The 17,671-nt window shown below is 37.5% G+C and overlaps 1 protein-coding gene across 1 annotated transcript in view; it reads right to left on the minus strand.

Moving 5' to 3' along the window:
- Positions 1–628, minus strand: part of RRAS2 (related RAS viral (r-ras) oncogene homolog 2) — a 37,896-nt gene extending 37,268 nt beyond the window's left edge. The window contains exon 1 of the mRNA XM_006773198.2: positions 569–628. Coding sequence (XP_006773261.2) covers positions 569–613 — 45 coding nt within the window. The 5' untranslated portion in view covers positions 614–628. The remainder of the gene's footprint in view (positions 1–568) is intronic.
- Positions 629–17,671: the final 17,043 nt, after the last annotated feature.

Below are 17,671 nucleotides of genomic sequence, written 5' to 3' on the forward strand. Positions count from 1 at the left end.
GGGGGCACAGGCCGGCCTGAGGGACCCCCCCTCCCCCCCCGAGAGCACAAATTTTTGTGCACCGGGCCTCTAGTTTATAAATAAAATTGATAATTGTAAACTAATAAAAATAACAACAAATAGTAACTCAGAAGAAAATTCTTATAAAGCAGAAGCCTTGAGCAGGAAGTCTGGCCTTTCTTCCATCGCTATATACTAAACACTATGTCCCTAAACACACTTACACCTGTTCCTCATTTACATAATATAAGTGACTATGGCACAGTGCAATAGCCAAAGGATGCCCAAAACATAAGAGCATATCATGAATGAGAATACAGCATTCTTACCCTTTCACTTCTCTGGCATCTGCTAAAAGCAACCAATTCAGGTAAAGTAATGCTTTGTCTGTAAGGGATGTATCAATCAAAAGTTTAAGAGAATCAATCAAAAGAGAAAGAGAGAAGGGGTACAAAGAAGGCGAAGTAGAAGTAGCATTTAACTACCTATCAGCATTGCAGGCCCTGTTTTTCTATGCCTCACCCTGCAAAAGTGTCTTAATGAAACTCTCATTTCAACTTATACTTACTGAGATGATCCTAAAAACTGTTACACTGTAATTCAGCAAAAGCATGGCTCTAAATGCAAACCAGACCCTGGAGATAGCAAAAATAAACGAACATCAGTTCTTGCTCTCAAGAAGTCTACTCACTGTCACGTAGGAGGCCAAAGAAAAAAAGGAATACCATCTTCTGTTGACTCTAGGATGCCATCAATTGGAAGATGATTCCAATTACAAAGATTAAAATAAGAAAAATTTTCAAGGTGTCTTAGAATAGGTAAGATACTATAGTTTCCAAGTGGTTAAGTACTAGAGTAGGTTTAGCATAAGCGACTATGGGAGCACAGATGTGAAGGTTCTACTGTCTGACTGCTCTCTCAATAGGTATTTAAGGGGTAAGAGGGCTAAGCAATTCCACAGGTTCTTAATCCTTTAAGTCAATAGGAAACAGAATTCGAAATTTACATATCTTGCCAGGAACAGATTTATTTACAAAATGTAAGACAGACCTTAAAAATAAAAAAATAAACAAAAAAAAATTTTAAGCCAACATAAATTCATAGTGACATTTCACTAACTCCTTTGGGAAACAAAATTCATAGGTAATTTCTTTACTTCTAAGAAATGTAGCTTTTAATCAACAAGAAACTTAGAAGATGAGAGGACTTATCAGTTTTTCCTCTTGATCTTTCTCTACAAAACAAATCACAGCAAAACTTTTAAGTGTACAAAGGGGACAATCATAAAATAAACTACATTCACGTCATTTTCAGAGATAGCCGAAAGAACAAAGCAATCGTTTCCATGTTTTTCCCTTCGGTTAGTATGAAAGCTCTACTTTTAGCACAGGAAAGCCTTGTCTTTACAAACTTAAGGCCACATACATAAAACTTAGAGAATGATTTGTTGAACAAATGAATCACTACCCCAATAAATTTTATTTGGACATTCTCTTCTTTTAACATTAGAGTACCCAAGGATGAGGTGGCACCTGTTCGGTTAGGTGCCCTTATAAGAAAAGCAAAACCCTTCTCTTTTTCAAATATATTTTTATTGATTTCAGAAAGGAAGGGAGAGATAGAAACATCAGCGATGAGAGAATCATTGATCGGCTGCCTCCTGCACACCCCCTACTAGTGGTTGAGCCCGCAATGCGGACATGTGCCCCTGACTGGAATTGAACCCGGGACCCTTTAGTCCACAAGTCAATGCTCTATCCACTGAGCAAAACCAGCTAGGGCACAAAACTCTTCTTTTATAGCAGAACTCCTGTACCCAGTCAAGTGGGGGCACTCATGTGGTCTCCCAGGACAAACTTCCCTGCTGTGGTCACAACAGCAGGAAGCCCAGCTTAGCTGGGCCGTGAAGCAGCTAAGACAGAAGGAATGTTTCCCCAGGAAGACAGACAGTATACAGTAAAGATGACGCAAGCACAGACATTTTATTCTTTCAAAACGCCTTCAGAGAAACATACACTGAGTGGCCAGATTATTATGACCACCTGACGTTTGTAAGCAATTTAACTATAATTTTGCGCTGAAGTTGCTAGAGGGCCAGACCATTATAAACGTCTGAATAGCACAACATACCTAAGTATCATTGCTGATCAAGTTCATCCTATCATGTTGATGGCGTATCCCAATGGAGATGGCTTCTTCCAACAAGGCAATGCGCCATGCCACGGTGGTGCTCGTCTTGTGTAGGAGTGGTTTCAAGAACATGAGGGAGTCTTTACCTTGCTTAAGGTGGCCCCCACAGTCACTAGATCTCAATCCAATTGAGCATTTGTGGGACGAAGTTAAAAGAGCCACCAGGCAGCTGGTTCCACAACCATTAATCTCACAGAACTGGACAGTGCTATTCATCAGGCATGGTGTCAGATTGCTCACATCACCTTTCAACATCTCGTGGAGTCAATACCAAGAAGAATCGCCGCAGTATTGAAGGCAAAAGGGGGCCCAACGAAGTACTGATGGGGTGGTCATAATAATCTGGCCACTCAGTGTATATCGGCCCACCTTGAGTCATGCTTATTGACTTGACAACAATATCTCCATCGAGTTTTACTATGTGCCAGGCACTAAGTCAGTGGTTCTCAACCTTCCTAATGCTGCGACGCTTTAATACAGTTCCTCATGTTGTGGTGACCCCCAACCATAAAATTATTTTTGTTGCTACTTCATAACTATAATTTTGCTACTTTTATGAATCGTAATGTAAATATCTGATATGCAGGATGTATTTTCATTGTTATAAACTGAACATAATTAAAGCATAGTGATTAATCACAAAGACAATATGTAATTATATATGTTTTCCGATGGTCTTAGGCGACCCCTGTGAAAGGGTCGTTCAACCCCCAAAGGAGTAGCAACCCACAGGTTGAGAACTGCTGCACTAAGTGTTTTACACATATCAATTCATTGAAATTTCTCAATTAGTCCTGAAGTAGGTAGATATTCTTATTATTGTCTCCATCTTACAGCTGAAGGAATGGAGACATCGCAGGTTAAGTAATTTGCCCAAAGCTACACAGCAATCAGCGGTGAAATGGAGATTGATTCCAAGCAGTCTGGTTAGATTCTGTGTCCCAAACCACTACCATCATTACACTGTGAGCTACCTTCAGAAAACAAAATAAATGTATTGTCTCTAAAATGTCCAGACCTCAAATCCTTCTCCACACTTAGTCAATCCTGACACTGACTATAAGCTGGCAAGCAGGTAATGTCCTAGGTATGTGAATATGGCCTGTACTACAATGAACATAGACATAAAATATCCAGACTCCCTTCTGCCTTCTAAGAGTACAGATAACTTCAAGAGTACCATACATAATGAAGGACTTCTTTAACGTATCATCAAAATGTCTCATACTCAATGCTCAACTGAAAAAAAGGCCATGATTCTACCTACCCAAAAGATTTATGGTAGAGAGATATAAATATCACTTTTATTTTTTCTGAGTACAAAATAATTGTGTGATCAAAACAACAGAAACTTGCATGATAAACTAACAAAAGCAGATGTAAAAGAATTTAACACGACAAGATAAAAGGGGGTTAATGCCGTTCTTTCTACAGATCTCTCTTATAAAGATACTCAGAAGTAAACTGTCAGCCCAAAAGAAAAACAGAACTTACCAGGAAAATGATAAAATAAGGTTACGAAAAAACTAAGTAACTAATTGTAAATATGCTACTTATTTACAATGAACTTAATCAGTATAAAAATGTTTCAAGAATAAGGAGTGGTTCACCAAAAAAGTCAGTGTGAGAAGAACATAAAGATGAGTTAAATAAAGATCTTCCTACACAATTTGTTTGTTTAGTGTAACACTGCCCACCCACAAAAAGCCACATTCACTTGAGGTCATTTTACCTCTTGCTATTTCCTTTGCAGTGAGTCTGCAAAGTAGTGATGCATGGTGTGAGCCTATTCATGAACAGAAAGCAATTGAGTGAAACACAAGCAACCAAACCTCTGGTACCCTGAAAACCACACGAGAGCAAGATCTTTTTTCCCATGTACTAACAGATTATTTTATAGCAGTTTTCTTAAGCAACAATATACCTAGGGTGGCTGCATGTTTGTCTAGAGCAGCGGTTTTCAACCTGTGGGTTGCGACCCCTTTGGTGGTCGAACAACCCTTTCAAGGGGGTTGCCTAAGACCATCCTGCATATCAGGTATTTACATTACGATTCATAACAGTAGCAACATTACAGTTATGAAGTAGCAACGAAAATAATTTTATGGTTGGGTCACAACATGAGGAACTGTATTAAAGGGCCAGAAGGTTGAGAACCACTGGTCTAGAGTCACATGCTCTCTACCAAAAAGAGGTCAATTGACACTGAGACTGTAAATTAATCAAGTCAAAAATGTTAAATAGACTTCTTTAAGCAACTCCCATTTACTATTTGCTCATTTAGCTAATTTTAATCTATAAACAAAATAAAAGCAGTAGAAAGTTTTTCCTATAGCAACTCAGGAGTATTTCAAAGTTAAACCTCAGGCTGGCCCAGAGATTCCCCTTAGTTTTTTGCTGCTTTCAGAAAGGTGTGTAAAAACATTTGCTAAGAATGGCTTAAGATAAAAATGCACAGGGAAGGAACTTTCATGAAAGGCATTACAAATACTGTCAGTTCATATAAAATAGCATCAGTTGGCAATAGTAAAAATACCAAATAATTTAAATGTATTTTAAAAATCATTTTTCAGGACCCTGACAACCAGTTGTAAAAAGAAGTATGATGTTAACATATGGGGAAACTTGGAAATGTGAATTAATCTTCGTAGTCACTTAAGCAACATAATGATAAAAGATAAACGGACTGTAAATAAGTCAATATTGTAAAACCTTTGAGAATGTCCATACCATTTCTCCTGCTATTAGCCTGACTGTTGGCAGCAAATTTTAGGTTTTCTAAATAAATTTCCCTTCATGGAAGGGTGGCAGGATGGTGCAGGAAAATCTACAAGGATGGCATTAAAGTCCCTCATTCTTATGTTTACTCTGAAAAATGATCAAAAAGTGTCAAAATAGCTGAGAAACCTGCACAGGGTGGGGGTGGAGCCCAAATCTGTTGTGTGTTAGTTATTTCCGCCCTGTCTTAGGCACTGCTAGTGCGCATTTATTTGGTCATTCAGGAGTGAGTGGGAGTAGGGCAAGCAAGGGGCTCTCTCTCCACTAAGACTACATTAGCCCACCTGCGACCACTTCAGCCTGTTTGGAGGGATCCTTCTTAATGAGGAAAGTCCCAGATTTAGCTCCCTTTCCACCACCAACCCTTCAGCTTGCTGCTGGCCCAAAGTTCAGTCTCTAATTAAAATTCTGACTCATTCCTGAACTTCTGCCTTTTCTGTGTTTTCTTATGTATAAGTACTCCCTAGTCTCATTTGAGTTCACCCTTATTTAGGGATAGAATAATTAGAAAACCTGCATAGTCCTAGGACCAATAAAAGAGGAAAGATTAAGAAACAAAAGAACCTTGCCACACATACATAAAAACCAGGTCCAGAGCTGTAAAAACCAAATCTATTACAGTTTCAGGGGCAGGTAGTTCCACTACTACACAAATTCTTGCAAAGAACAGAAAAGGAGGAAATACCCCCAAACTCAGAGCCAGTATAACCTAGATACCAAAACTAAACAAGAACATTATGAAAAATGAAAATCACCGGCTAGCTTAAATAACATAGATGCAAAAAAATTAAAAGTCCATAAATAAATATTAGCAAACAGAATTCAACAATAAACAAGAATATACATTTTGACCGGTGTATTCCAGGAATACAGGAATACAAAGACACATAAATCTTTTTGAAAAATTACAGTATAACTCACCATATGAACAGATTAAAGGGAAAATAATATGATCCCAAGATACAGGAAAAACATGAGAAAATCACATTTTCTTCAAAAATTAATAGCAGGACTAAAAGGGAACCAAAAACCTATAGCAAACATATTTTTTTTTTAACAGTGAAACTCTTTAAAATAACAAACAAGAGCTCTGGCCACTTTGCTCAGTGGTTACAGTGTCGGCCTGCCCACAGAAGGGTCGCAGGTTCGATTCCCAATCAAGGGCACCTACCTAGCTTGCAGTCGCTTGCAGTTTCAATACCCGGCACCACACCGGGCACATGCAGGAGGCAACCCAGTCAAGTGTCTCTCTCACATTGATGCCTCTCTCCCTCTTTCTCTTTCTCTCTCTCCCCGCTTCCCTTCCTCCCTCCCTCCCATCTCCTTCCCTCCTGCTCTCTAAAAAAGATCAATGGGAAAAAATATCCTTGGGTAAGGATTAATAAAATAAAATAAAGAACAGCCTTTCTTACTATGTTTATTCAACATTATAATGGAGTTCCTAACCAATGCAATAAGACAAGAAAACAAAATTATATAAGAACTCGAGGCCCGGTGCACAAAATTTGTGTATGGGAGTAGGGGTGGGGAGGTATGTCCCTCAGCCCAGCCTGTACCCTCTCCAGTCTGGGACCTCTCGAGGGATGTCCGACTGCTCAGTGTGGGATAGGGCCTAAATGGGCAGTCAGACATCCCTCTCACAATGCAGGACTGCTGGCTCCCAACCGCTCACCTGCCTGCCTGCCTGATTACCCCTAACCGCTTCTGCCTTCCAGCCTGATCAGCCCCTAACCACTCCCCTGCCAGCATGATCAACACATAACTGCTCCCCTGCTGGCCCGATTGCCCCCAACTGCCCTCCCCTGCCGGCCTGGTCCTCTCTTGATGCCCTCCCATGCAGGCCTGGTTGCCTCCAACTGCCCTCCCGTGCTGACCATCTTGTGGTGGTCATCTTGTATCCACATGGGGGCAGCCATCTTGTGTGTTGGAGTGGTGGTCAATTTGCATATTACTCTTTTATTAGATAGGAGGATTGAAAATAATAAATTATTTGATGATATAGTTATCTACACAGAAAGTCCTACTGAACATACAGAATAAATTACTGGGGGAGTTTTGCAAGGTGTCTGGATAAAAAAAAAATCTACATACCCCCCACAAAGCCATTAAAAAAGTTAAGTCAAATAGAAGATACCATTTACAACAGCCACAGCAAATATACTGTAACTAGGAGCAAATCTAATAAAATATATTTTATACCTTTATGGAAAGAAACTATAAAACTGTAAAAAAAGGCCGAAGGGGGAGATATAGATTTATACACACACACACACACACACACACACACACACACACGAAAGAAATAGCATTCAATGTTCATGGATAAAATTAACAAAATGTTATTTTCTCTTATTTGATACAATTTAAAATAAAAAAAAGCTATTGGGTTTTTCACAGAATTTGTTAAGCTGATTCTAAAATTTATAAGCAAGACAAATACCCAAGAAATTCTTTACAAGAGTAAGCTCCATGAGAATTTTTTATTTCATTCAGTGCTATTTTCCTAGCACCTACACAGGTCCTGGCATATAATAGTAGTAATTATGAAATAAATATTTACTTAATAAAATTTTTGTTGAATGTATCAGTAAAGCTATCCTAACCATTTGTAAGTTGATAGAGTGGAACTGACACAGAAATAGGCAAAAAGATTAATGGGAACAGAAAGCCCAGAAAAACAAATCCACATATATGAAATTTGATACACAAAGAAGCAGAATAGGGGCAGAAAAGACTAGTCAATAAATGATGCTGAAACAATGCTTATGCATGTAGGAAAATGTGAAAATGGGAGGAGGGAATTATAAAGGATCTATCTAGATTTATAAATACAGAATGCATTATCTCTAAAACCTCCCTAGAGAAGTCTAACGAATTCTGATTTTCTAAATATTCAGATGCTATTCTAATTGAGAAAATATATAGTGCTTTCATGGAACAGTAATGCTTAATAATGCAAGTACTTACTAAATATTAGCTATTATTACATGTGAACTGTCGAACTCACCTTGTTGTGAAGCCTTGTTTCACCCACTTCCTAGCCCTTGGAGAGGTGACTTGACTTCTCTGAGCTGCATTTTTCTCATCTACAAAGTGAGCCCACACTACGACTTACTGCCTCAACAAGGTCATTGTCTGGTGGAGTTTTTTTAATCCTTTTAGTTTTATTTTATAATGCCTTTAAGTTTGTAGATTAATTTTTTGAGTTAAGAACCTGAATCTTCAAGAATATAGTATGCTTTTCTATTTATTTAAAATATGCTGTGAACCATGGTAGCATAATTCAGGTTTCCTATGCTGTTTGTACAAGGGGTCTCTTCTTCCACTGTATCTTCTCTTTGGCTTGTAAAATGCTCATTTTTGCATAAAATACTACTGTCCAATTACAGAATGGAGTGGGAGTTGGGGAAGGAGCAACAATTGATCCCATTTTGAGGGAAGATTAAGTGTAGACTTTCACTAGGCTTCTCTCATCTACTTCCTCAAATGTAAGACTTTCTGTCTGGGAATATTATAGAAGAGCACTCAGCAAAACATTGACATATTAGAAGATACAGAATTTACGATCTCATTATTCCATAAACCCAAAAATAGTAGTGAAGGCTTCAACAGAATATGTACAAATCTGAAAATCTGAATAATGCTTTATTTCATAAAAACAGAAATAAGTGACAGCTTAAAACTATATTCACTAGGATGTTATGTAGCTTCTAAAATGCTACTGCTACTATATAATTTCTAACATGTCATATATTAAATGACTGTGCCAGGAAGTATGATATTGTAACTATTTTACATGATAATTAAGTTTTCTGTTAAATAAAAAGTCACAGCACATGTTAGATTAAATTCAACTATACCAGTTGTTGTGATATTAAAACTATTTCAGAGAATATATGCTTTCCATTGCTAATAAAGTTTTGGAAAAGCGTGTGTGTGTGTGTGTGTGTGTGTATTCAACATAAAATTATGAAGTTTCACTGACTTAAATTTGAAAGCTTACCAATGGTAAAAAAAATAAAATAGAATAAATCTATATATATAAAAAGCCAGAGACCATAAAATCCGTAATGACCGGACAACCAGTCGCTACGACACCCACTGTAGCCAGCGAACCCAGCCCCTCCCCCAGGCCAGGTCTACCCCTGATCAGCCTCTCCCACCCTAAATGAGGGGTGGCAGCTGGCCAACCCCCTTGGGGCCCCTCACCCTGGCCAGCCCTGCTCCCCAGTGGGGACCCTCCACCCGGATCTGGGGTCCCCATCAGGGCAGGACAGCCAGCCCCAACCCGTGCACCAGCCCCTCTATCCTATATAATAAAAGGGTAATATGCAAATTGACCCTAAAGGCAGAATGATCAGAACGACTGCTGACCCAGTCACTATGAGGTGCACTGACCACTTCTTGGTTCCTTTCCCCGGCCGCCAGGCTCCGATCGCCTGACGGTGAACAGGGAACTGGGGGTGGGTGGTGGGGGATGCGGGCGGTGCCAAGCCAAGGCCCCCGCCCCACCGGTCGCCCCCCACACAGAGGGAACCCGTGGCGGAGGCGGGGCCAGCAAGCTGGTAGTAACAGCCGACCTCTCAGTCCCTTCTCCTGCCCATCAGACACTGATCACCCTATGAATAAAGGGGAACCAGAGGTGGGGGGGCGGCTGTGGGCAGCCATGGAAGATGGCCCTGATCGCAGGCCAGGCTTAGGGACTGTACCCACACACGAATTTCATGCACTGGGCCTCTAGTAATAACAGTAACAATAGTGGATAAAAGTTCTCCTATACCCTTATTCTAAGTGACATGACACTATCAGAAGTCAAATTCAATTTAGGACATAGTTTCCAGTAAGAGCAAAACATCCTCTACTGGAATGTTAGCGGTGGAAAGGTGAGGACACTCAATCAGCCAAGCAGTTGAAACTCATGCCATTTCTTAAATCATTTACACATTAAACAGAAAAAAACAAACACTGCAAAATCTATTAAGGGTATGATTTTGCTATTCTGTTCTGCTGTGTAACTAGGCATTTACTTGTTAAAAAACAACTCAAATGAAACAGAAATAGCATAAACTAATTAAACCAAATTAAGTCAAAACAACAGGGGTGTTTTAAGACATAATACACATGCACAAATTTATTTTTTATGCTAACATTTTTTTAACAAATTTCATTACAGAAGATATTATACTTAAAATACCACTGAGTATACTCAAAGTGACATGTAAAAATAAAAATAGCCGAATAGAGGGTGGTGAAACCTCAAAACAAGTGCTATAACCACCACAAAAATGCAAAATAAAGGAAGTTGTCTTTAGAGTGAAGAGGGAAAAAAGTCTCATTCTATCTACTAGGTGGGGAGTCCTTACAGAGGGAATCAGTTCCAGGATCCAGCAATTTTCAGCCTTTTTCATCTCATGGTACACATAAACTAATTACTAAATTCAGCGGCACACCAAAAAATACTTTGCTGATCTGAGAAAGTAAATAGGTATAATTTGATTTACAAAGGAAATAGTCATAGTATTTACCTACCCTTTTTGCTCTAATGTGACTTTTTTAAAAATCAGGTGCCTATACTTGTATGTAAGATTTTCTGGTACAGAATTAACCAATCAGACACAACCTTATATGCAACATGACCAGTAAGATACAACTCTATTATATAACCTACATATTTATGGTTCAAGACAGGGCGTTCACACCGATCACCTATTGTTGTGTTGGCTGTTGTCTTTGTTTTTTATATAATCTAAGGAGAAAAAGGTCAGTATACCTGACTCAATGAATAGTCAGGTATTGCATGTTTTAAAAATTCTTGTGGCACACCGGTTGAAAATCACTGCTATGGCCTTCCTAAGTGTTTAAAGAACAAATACAATGTGTCATTACTAACAGTAAAAAAGGCAAGTAGTGTTATGTTAGCTTCAGAAGCATATTTATTTGTACTAGCAAAACTGCCTTTTAATTTGCACTAATCAACTAAGCAAACTAAGTTTGCATTGCTTCAGTGTACAAACGTATACACACACACACACACACACACACACACACACACAATCTAAAACAGCGGTCACCAACTGGTGGTCCGCGAACTACTGGTGGTCCATGAGGTCCGAAAGGTTGGCAACCGCTGATCTCAAAGACCCCAGAAGGATGTAGAAATTATAATTTCACTCCAGGAGAATAACTGGTTATCTTATAAATTCTCACTTGATTTCAGTTGAAAGTCATCAGTAAAATTGCTGCTAGAATTGTGACTATACAAATTCATGCAACATAACGCACACAACATAAATTCCCCTCTACTTAACAAGTTTCTAAATGCTATAGAAAATGTGCAATACATAATTTTAATCTCTTCCAATCAACTCTTTACAGATTTAGATAGACTTCTTACCCACAGCCACAACGCATCAGAGAAAAAATTTCATAAATGAAAACTTTATTTACTCTCCCACTGCAGATAATGAAAAAATAGATGTGGCTCCTTAAAACTAATTGTAAAATAAACTAAAACAAAATAATCATGCTAAAAATTTAGTAGCTTCACTAGAAAAAAAGGCTCAACAAGATTTCTTTTTAAATAAAATCCAACAATGTGGTGCTTAAAAAACACAGCTAACAATATGAGGGTGAGCCAAAAAATGCATCAAATTTAGTCAACAAAGGAAAGCAAGTATGAAAACATCATTACCAAATATGGTAAAGTTTACTTGGCAAGAGCTATAGTGATCATTTAAAATGCCATTATGCAATAAATGGGAACATTATTTAGGCAACAAAAGGATAAATCAATGTAAAAACTATGAGAAATACTGTAAGTTAAGTAAAACCTGCATGTAGTAAAAATATAGCATAGAAAGGCTATAAGTAAAATTAATCAAGATTCAATGTACACAAATCAAATTTTATATTTCAACTGAGGCAAATTCACAACAAAATGAAGATTTCTGGGTCTGGCCACTGTGGCTCAGTAGTTGAGTATTGATGCATAAACCAAGAGGTCACCAGTTTGATTCCAGTTAGTACACATGCCCAGGTTGTGGGCTTGACTCCCAGTAGGTGGCACACAGGAGGCAGCCAAACGATGTTTCTCTTTTATCATGTTTCTATCACTCTCACTCTATCTCTAAAAAAAAAAAATTAATAAAAACAGCATATTTTTAAAAAAATATAAAGATTGGGCTTTGAAAGCCTTCATTTACATGGATGCCTTCTTTTCTCATTTTAAACAAATGTTCATCTGTGTACATAATTCTGTATTCTCTTTTTTAAGGAGGGTCCCCAATATTACATAAACTCTAGGTCCCTTAACACTTGTATATGTCCCTGCCCTAAAGACAACAAACGCATCTTCTCTAATGTCTAAAAATTCCAGATCCCTGGCTATAACGCCAAAAACAAAACAAAACAAAAAAATCAGAAATCAACAGTTAAATTTCAAATATATATTATACTAAACCACTCCAGTGAGGAAAAAATATCTTTTAATTTAGAAAATTAAAGCAGGAATTTAACAAACATCAAAATGACTAATGCAATATTCACAGTTAAAATCATAACTTTGAATGTGCTCATCAAAAAGAGAAAAACAAAGCAATAAATTATATAATTTTGGAAAAACTATTAAATCCAAAGGAAAACAGAACATACTAATTGGTAGCAGCATTCATAATTTAAGAACTGGTACCTGTAGCAGGAGTGGTGGCAGGGCCCATTCTAGAAAATCTAAGTGAATAACACACACCAGGTAGAGGGAGGCTTTGATCATCTTAAAATTCCTTGAAAAAGATGCTATTGACATGTAGTAACACTCAAAAAAATGTTCAGATGATATTTAGTTATTTATTCAAAGGGAAAAGTCTATAACAAAAGTAAGATAATCATACACAGCTATATAATAAAGTTGGAAAGTTTAATGGAAGAAATGTTTTTACACTAAAGTTTATAAAGGAAAAACATGATTATACACAAAGCTGAAATCTCAAGAAGTAGAAAACAAAATCAACAGAAGATAAAATGGACAAAATTGTCTAAAAACTATCAATATTCATATCTGGAATTAATGACAACAATGGTAAATTCTGATTTTTAAATAATATAAAATTTAAAATTCTTCAAGAATGTAAAGATGAACACATTACCTACAACACAAATATGGTTTTGATCACAGGTTTTATGTACCCAGAAAATGGGAACAAGAATCACAACACCCATACAATACAATATAATAAAATAAAAAAGAAACTTATCAGGTAAAATGATAGCATATGCATGTCCTAGGTGTGGAAGAAGAATTCAACATTAACAAATACTAAATAAAAATCCTATATAATAAAAGGCTAATATGCAAATCGACCAGACGGCAGAACTTACGCTCACTATGATGTGCACTCACCACCAGGGGGGCAGACGCTCAATGCAGGAGCTGCCCCTTGTTGGTCAGTGCACTCCCACAGGAGGAGCACCACTGAGCCAGAAGCCAGGCTCATGGCTGGAGAGTGCAACAGCAGTGGCAGGAGCCTCTCTCGCCTCTGCAGCAGCGCTAAGGATGTCCGACTGATGGCTTAGGCCCGCTCCCTGCGCCATCAGTTGGACATCCCCTGAGGGCCCCCAGACTGTGAGAGGGCACAGGCCAGGCTGAGAGACAACCCCTCCTGAGTGCACGAATTTCATGAAGCAGGCCTCTAGTTGTTTAACAAAAATAACAGGATCCATTTCTATAGATGCCTAATAGCATCTGATAAAATTACATTGCTAATAATAGTATTCAATAAAATACTAAAAGGATACTTATTTTACCTAACTTATTCATAAAACTTTTAAGTATTTTATGTAATATAGAAAAAATCAGTAGCAAAATATCTACCGTGTTCATTTTGATTTAACTCTTGTTATTTTAAAAGTTCGAAAGTTTTGGCAAAGCAATACAACTATAAAAATAGGATATAAATATTAAAAGGGAAGAAATGTGTATGATGACAGATGTTAACTAGATTATTGTGATCATTTCACAATATATAAAAATATCAAATTGTTATGTTGTATACCTGAAACTAATACAATGTTATATGTCAATTATACCTCAATATAAATAAACATACAAATAAGTAAGAAACAAACAAAAAGGCAAGGAATAAATATTAACAATGCACATAGGTAACAAAGAACTTGTGTTCTTAATATAAGAATCCTTACCCTTCAATAATACAAATACCCCAATTTTTAAAACAGACAAAGCATTTGAACAAACACTAAAGAAGGTATACAAATATCTAATATGCACGCAAAAAAAACATTCAACATCATCAGTCTGAGAAACAAGGAATATCATGGATGAATCCCCACCAAGAACACTATGTTGGGCAAAAAGATCCCAGACAAAAAGTATATATCTGTATCATTCCAAGATATAAAGTCTGAAACAGGCAAAACTACACTATGGTGACCAAAATCAATATAGTGTTTACCTCTGGGGATTACTGAATGGGAAGGAGCAAAAGGAACCTTCTTCAGGTGACAGAAACGTTCTATATCTTGCTTTTGGTAATGGTTACATAGTTTTCACATATTCATTTGTCTAAACTCATCTAACAATACACTTAAAATAAATTTTATTGTATGTGGTTACTAATAGAGAACAAGAACTTAAACAGGAATAAAATAGAGGCAGAGTGGGAAACTTTTACTTTTTATTTTATAATTTTGCATTGCTTTTATCTTTGCAATAGGTAAAAGGTAAAACTTTTGTACTTTTAGTGAAATGTTCACGTACTTCACTCAGGGTTTCAATCAATTAAAAAAGAAATCACACACACAATAACGCCAAAAAACTAACAATATAAAAATTCTGATCATAGGAAATAAAAGAACTCCAAATCAGATCTTAAGAGAAATTATCTTTTTCTAACCTTTAAGTGATAGAGTAAATATTACTTTGTAGTGTATAATGTGTTTCACCACAAAACAGAGAAACTAACTGAAGTAAATATAAAAGACATATAGAGACTTTTTTAAATAAGAGACTGATAAATGGACAAAAACACAAATAAATCATACCAGAAAAATTGCAACAGTAAAAATAAGAACTCAAACTTCCCTGTATATCATAACAATGAAAACCAAACAACTTTATGGAGTATTTTACATCAACTAGCAAATTTATTTACAACTGTTTTCTAATTATAAAACAATTACCACTGTAGAAAATGTATCTATATATATAAAAGCCTAAGCAACCGAATGACCAGTCGACCGGTTGCTATGATGTGCACTGACCACCATGGGGCAGGCGCTCAACGAAGGAGCTTCCCCCTGGTGGTCAGTGCACACCCACAGCCAACCTCCCATGGCCAGCTGCGGTCCCTCCCCCCCTGCTGGCCAACCTCCCACAGCTCCCCCCCCACCCCCCGCCCCGATCAGCCCTGATCACCAGCCAGGCTGAGCGACCCCACCTGTGCATGAATTTGTGCACCGGGCCTCTAAAATCATTTTTTATAAGCTGCATCGATCTCTGTTACGTCCACTAGAGCAATGACCTATATTTTAATCACTGGCCTCTAGCACAATTAGAGCATGTCACTATTATAAATCATGCCATGATAAATATCTTTGTGTAAAGAGCTTTATGGTTCTTACGCATTTCCTTAGTAAAATCCCTGGAGGTGTACTTATGAAGTCAAAGAATAAAGCTACGCTATTGATAAATACAAAACTGTACTGTAAAAAGCTCTATCCGTTGTATTCCCTTAAGAGTGATCTCAGCCCGGCCAGTGTGCCTCAGTGGCTGAGCCATCAACCCATGAACCATTGTCACCAGGGTTGGATTTAGGGTCGGGGGCACATGCCCGGGTTGTGGGCTCAATCTCAGTAGTGTGGCGTGTTGGAGGCAGCTGGTCAGTGATTCTCTCTCATCATTGATGTTTCTCTCTCTCTTCCCCTCTCTCTTCCTCTTTGAAATCAATAGTCTTCTCTCTGCAATAAAGACGGGATAAATATTTTAAATAATTAGAATTTAAATATTTAAATAATTTAAATATTTAAAATAAATATTTTAAAAATTTAATATAACAGCACTGACATGTTAAAATTCCTTTTAGAATATTACACGTTCACTGACGAACCCAGACACAAAATTAATTAAACCATCCGTGATGTTTACTCTCACCTTTTCCCCGCATACACATGTAAGTGAATCTGTACTGTACATTCTGTTTTATAATCTGCTCCCCCCCGCCCCCGCCACTTAATGAGCATTTCCTTCTTGCCCAATAGGCTCTTAAGATTAATTTTAATGAAATGGACTATTACTTGTTCTTTATTATTGACCATATAGGCTATTTCCATAATTGCATTGTAAGTAACACTGTCACAAATTTTTGTATGTAAATCTTTGCACATATAGCAAATTACTTCATCAGGAAAAAATTCCTTGAAAAATAACTACTGGGTCTGAGTATATGAAATGTAAGACTTAATTCAGCTTGTTGGTTTAAATTTCAGTAGCAGTGTGAGTGTACCCATATCTCCATACCTTTACAACCTTTATCGATTGATAATTTTTTATCGTTTGTTTTATTTTGCTTTTTTTTTTTTGCTACTCAGTGAGGGGTAACAATTTAAAATATTTATAGTATTTTGTGTTTTAACTGTCTGTTCACTCAGTTTCCATTTTTCTTTTAAGGTATAAGAATTGCTTGTATCAGCAAATCTTTAAAAATATATGCAATTCTGATATGCCTGTAATGTAACCAATGAAATTACTAATGGGTCAAACTTTTTTTTTTCACCGATTTTTTTAAAAATATATTTTATTGATTTTTTTACAGAGAGGAAGGGAGAGAGATAGAGAGTTAGAAACATCGATGAGAAACATGGATCAGCTGCCTCCTGCGCATCCCCCACTGGGGATGTGCCCGCAACCCAGGTACATGCCCTTGACCGGAATCGAACCTGGGACCAAACCAGTTTCGGCTTTTTAACCGATTTTTAACGGGAGATGAGAGGAGAGGGAAGAGGAGAGAGGGGAGAGGGGAGAGGGGAGAGGGAGATACCGATTTGTTGTTCCACTTATGTATGCATTCATTGTTTGCTTCTTGTATGTGCCATGACTGGGGATCTAACCCTCAACCCTGACCTATCGAGACAACACCCTAACCAACTGGCCAGGGCTTTGGTAAAAGTTTTTTAAAAAGCATCTATGTACAACTAGATTACTTTGCCTCCTATTTCTAGCTGAGATTCCCATCAAGTTCTTACTTGTTTCTAAAAAGTCTCCTGCATCCATAATCATATGCATATAAATATCTTTTCTACCATTCTGCAGAGGGGGGAGGGGAGGTATTATACCTACCCAGCTTTTAATCCTTCAGTTGTGCTCTAGATTCGATCTCCTCCCATCTTCTCAAAGGTCCCTGCTATTGAAGGTCTCTTCTCTAGTATCTTTCCTATCGTGCCAGATCTTTATCCTCAGCACATAAACAAGAAACCTTCTTTTTTAAATTTGAAAACATTCCCATGCACCCCCAAGCTTTTGCCTTCCTTCTTTCTCATCCATCAATATTTTTCTTGCCCTTCCATTCATTGTAGTTTGGCTTCTACTCACACCATTCTACTAATACTGCTCTCTGTAATCTATCTATTGCCTAATCCAATCTTAACTTTTCACCCTTAGATTACATACCCCTCTGAGACATGTGTCCTGCTG

The sequence above is a fragment of the Myotis davidii genome, unplaced genomic scaffold (genome assembly GCF_000327345.1).
Source record: "Myotis davidii unplaced genomic scaffold, ASM32734v1 scaffold946, whole genome shotgun sequence".
Lineage (NCBI taxonomy): Eukaryota > Metazoa > Chordata > Mammalia > Chiroptera > Vespertilionidae > Myotis > Myotis davidii.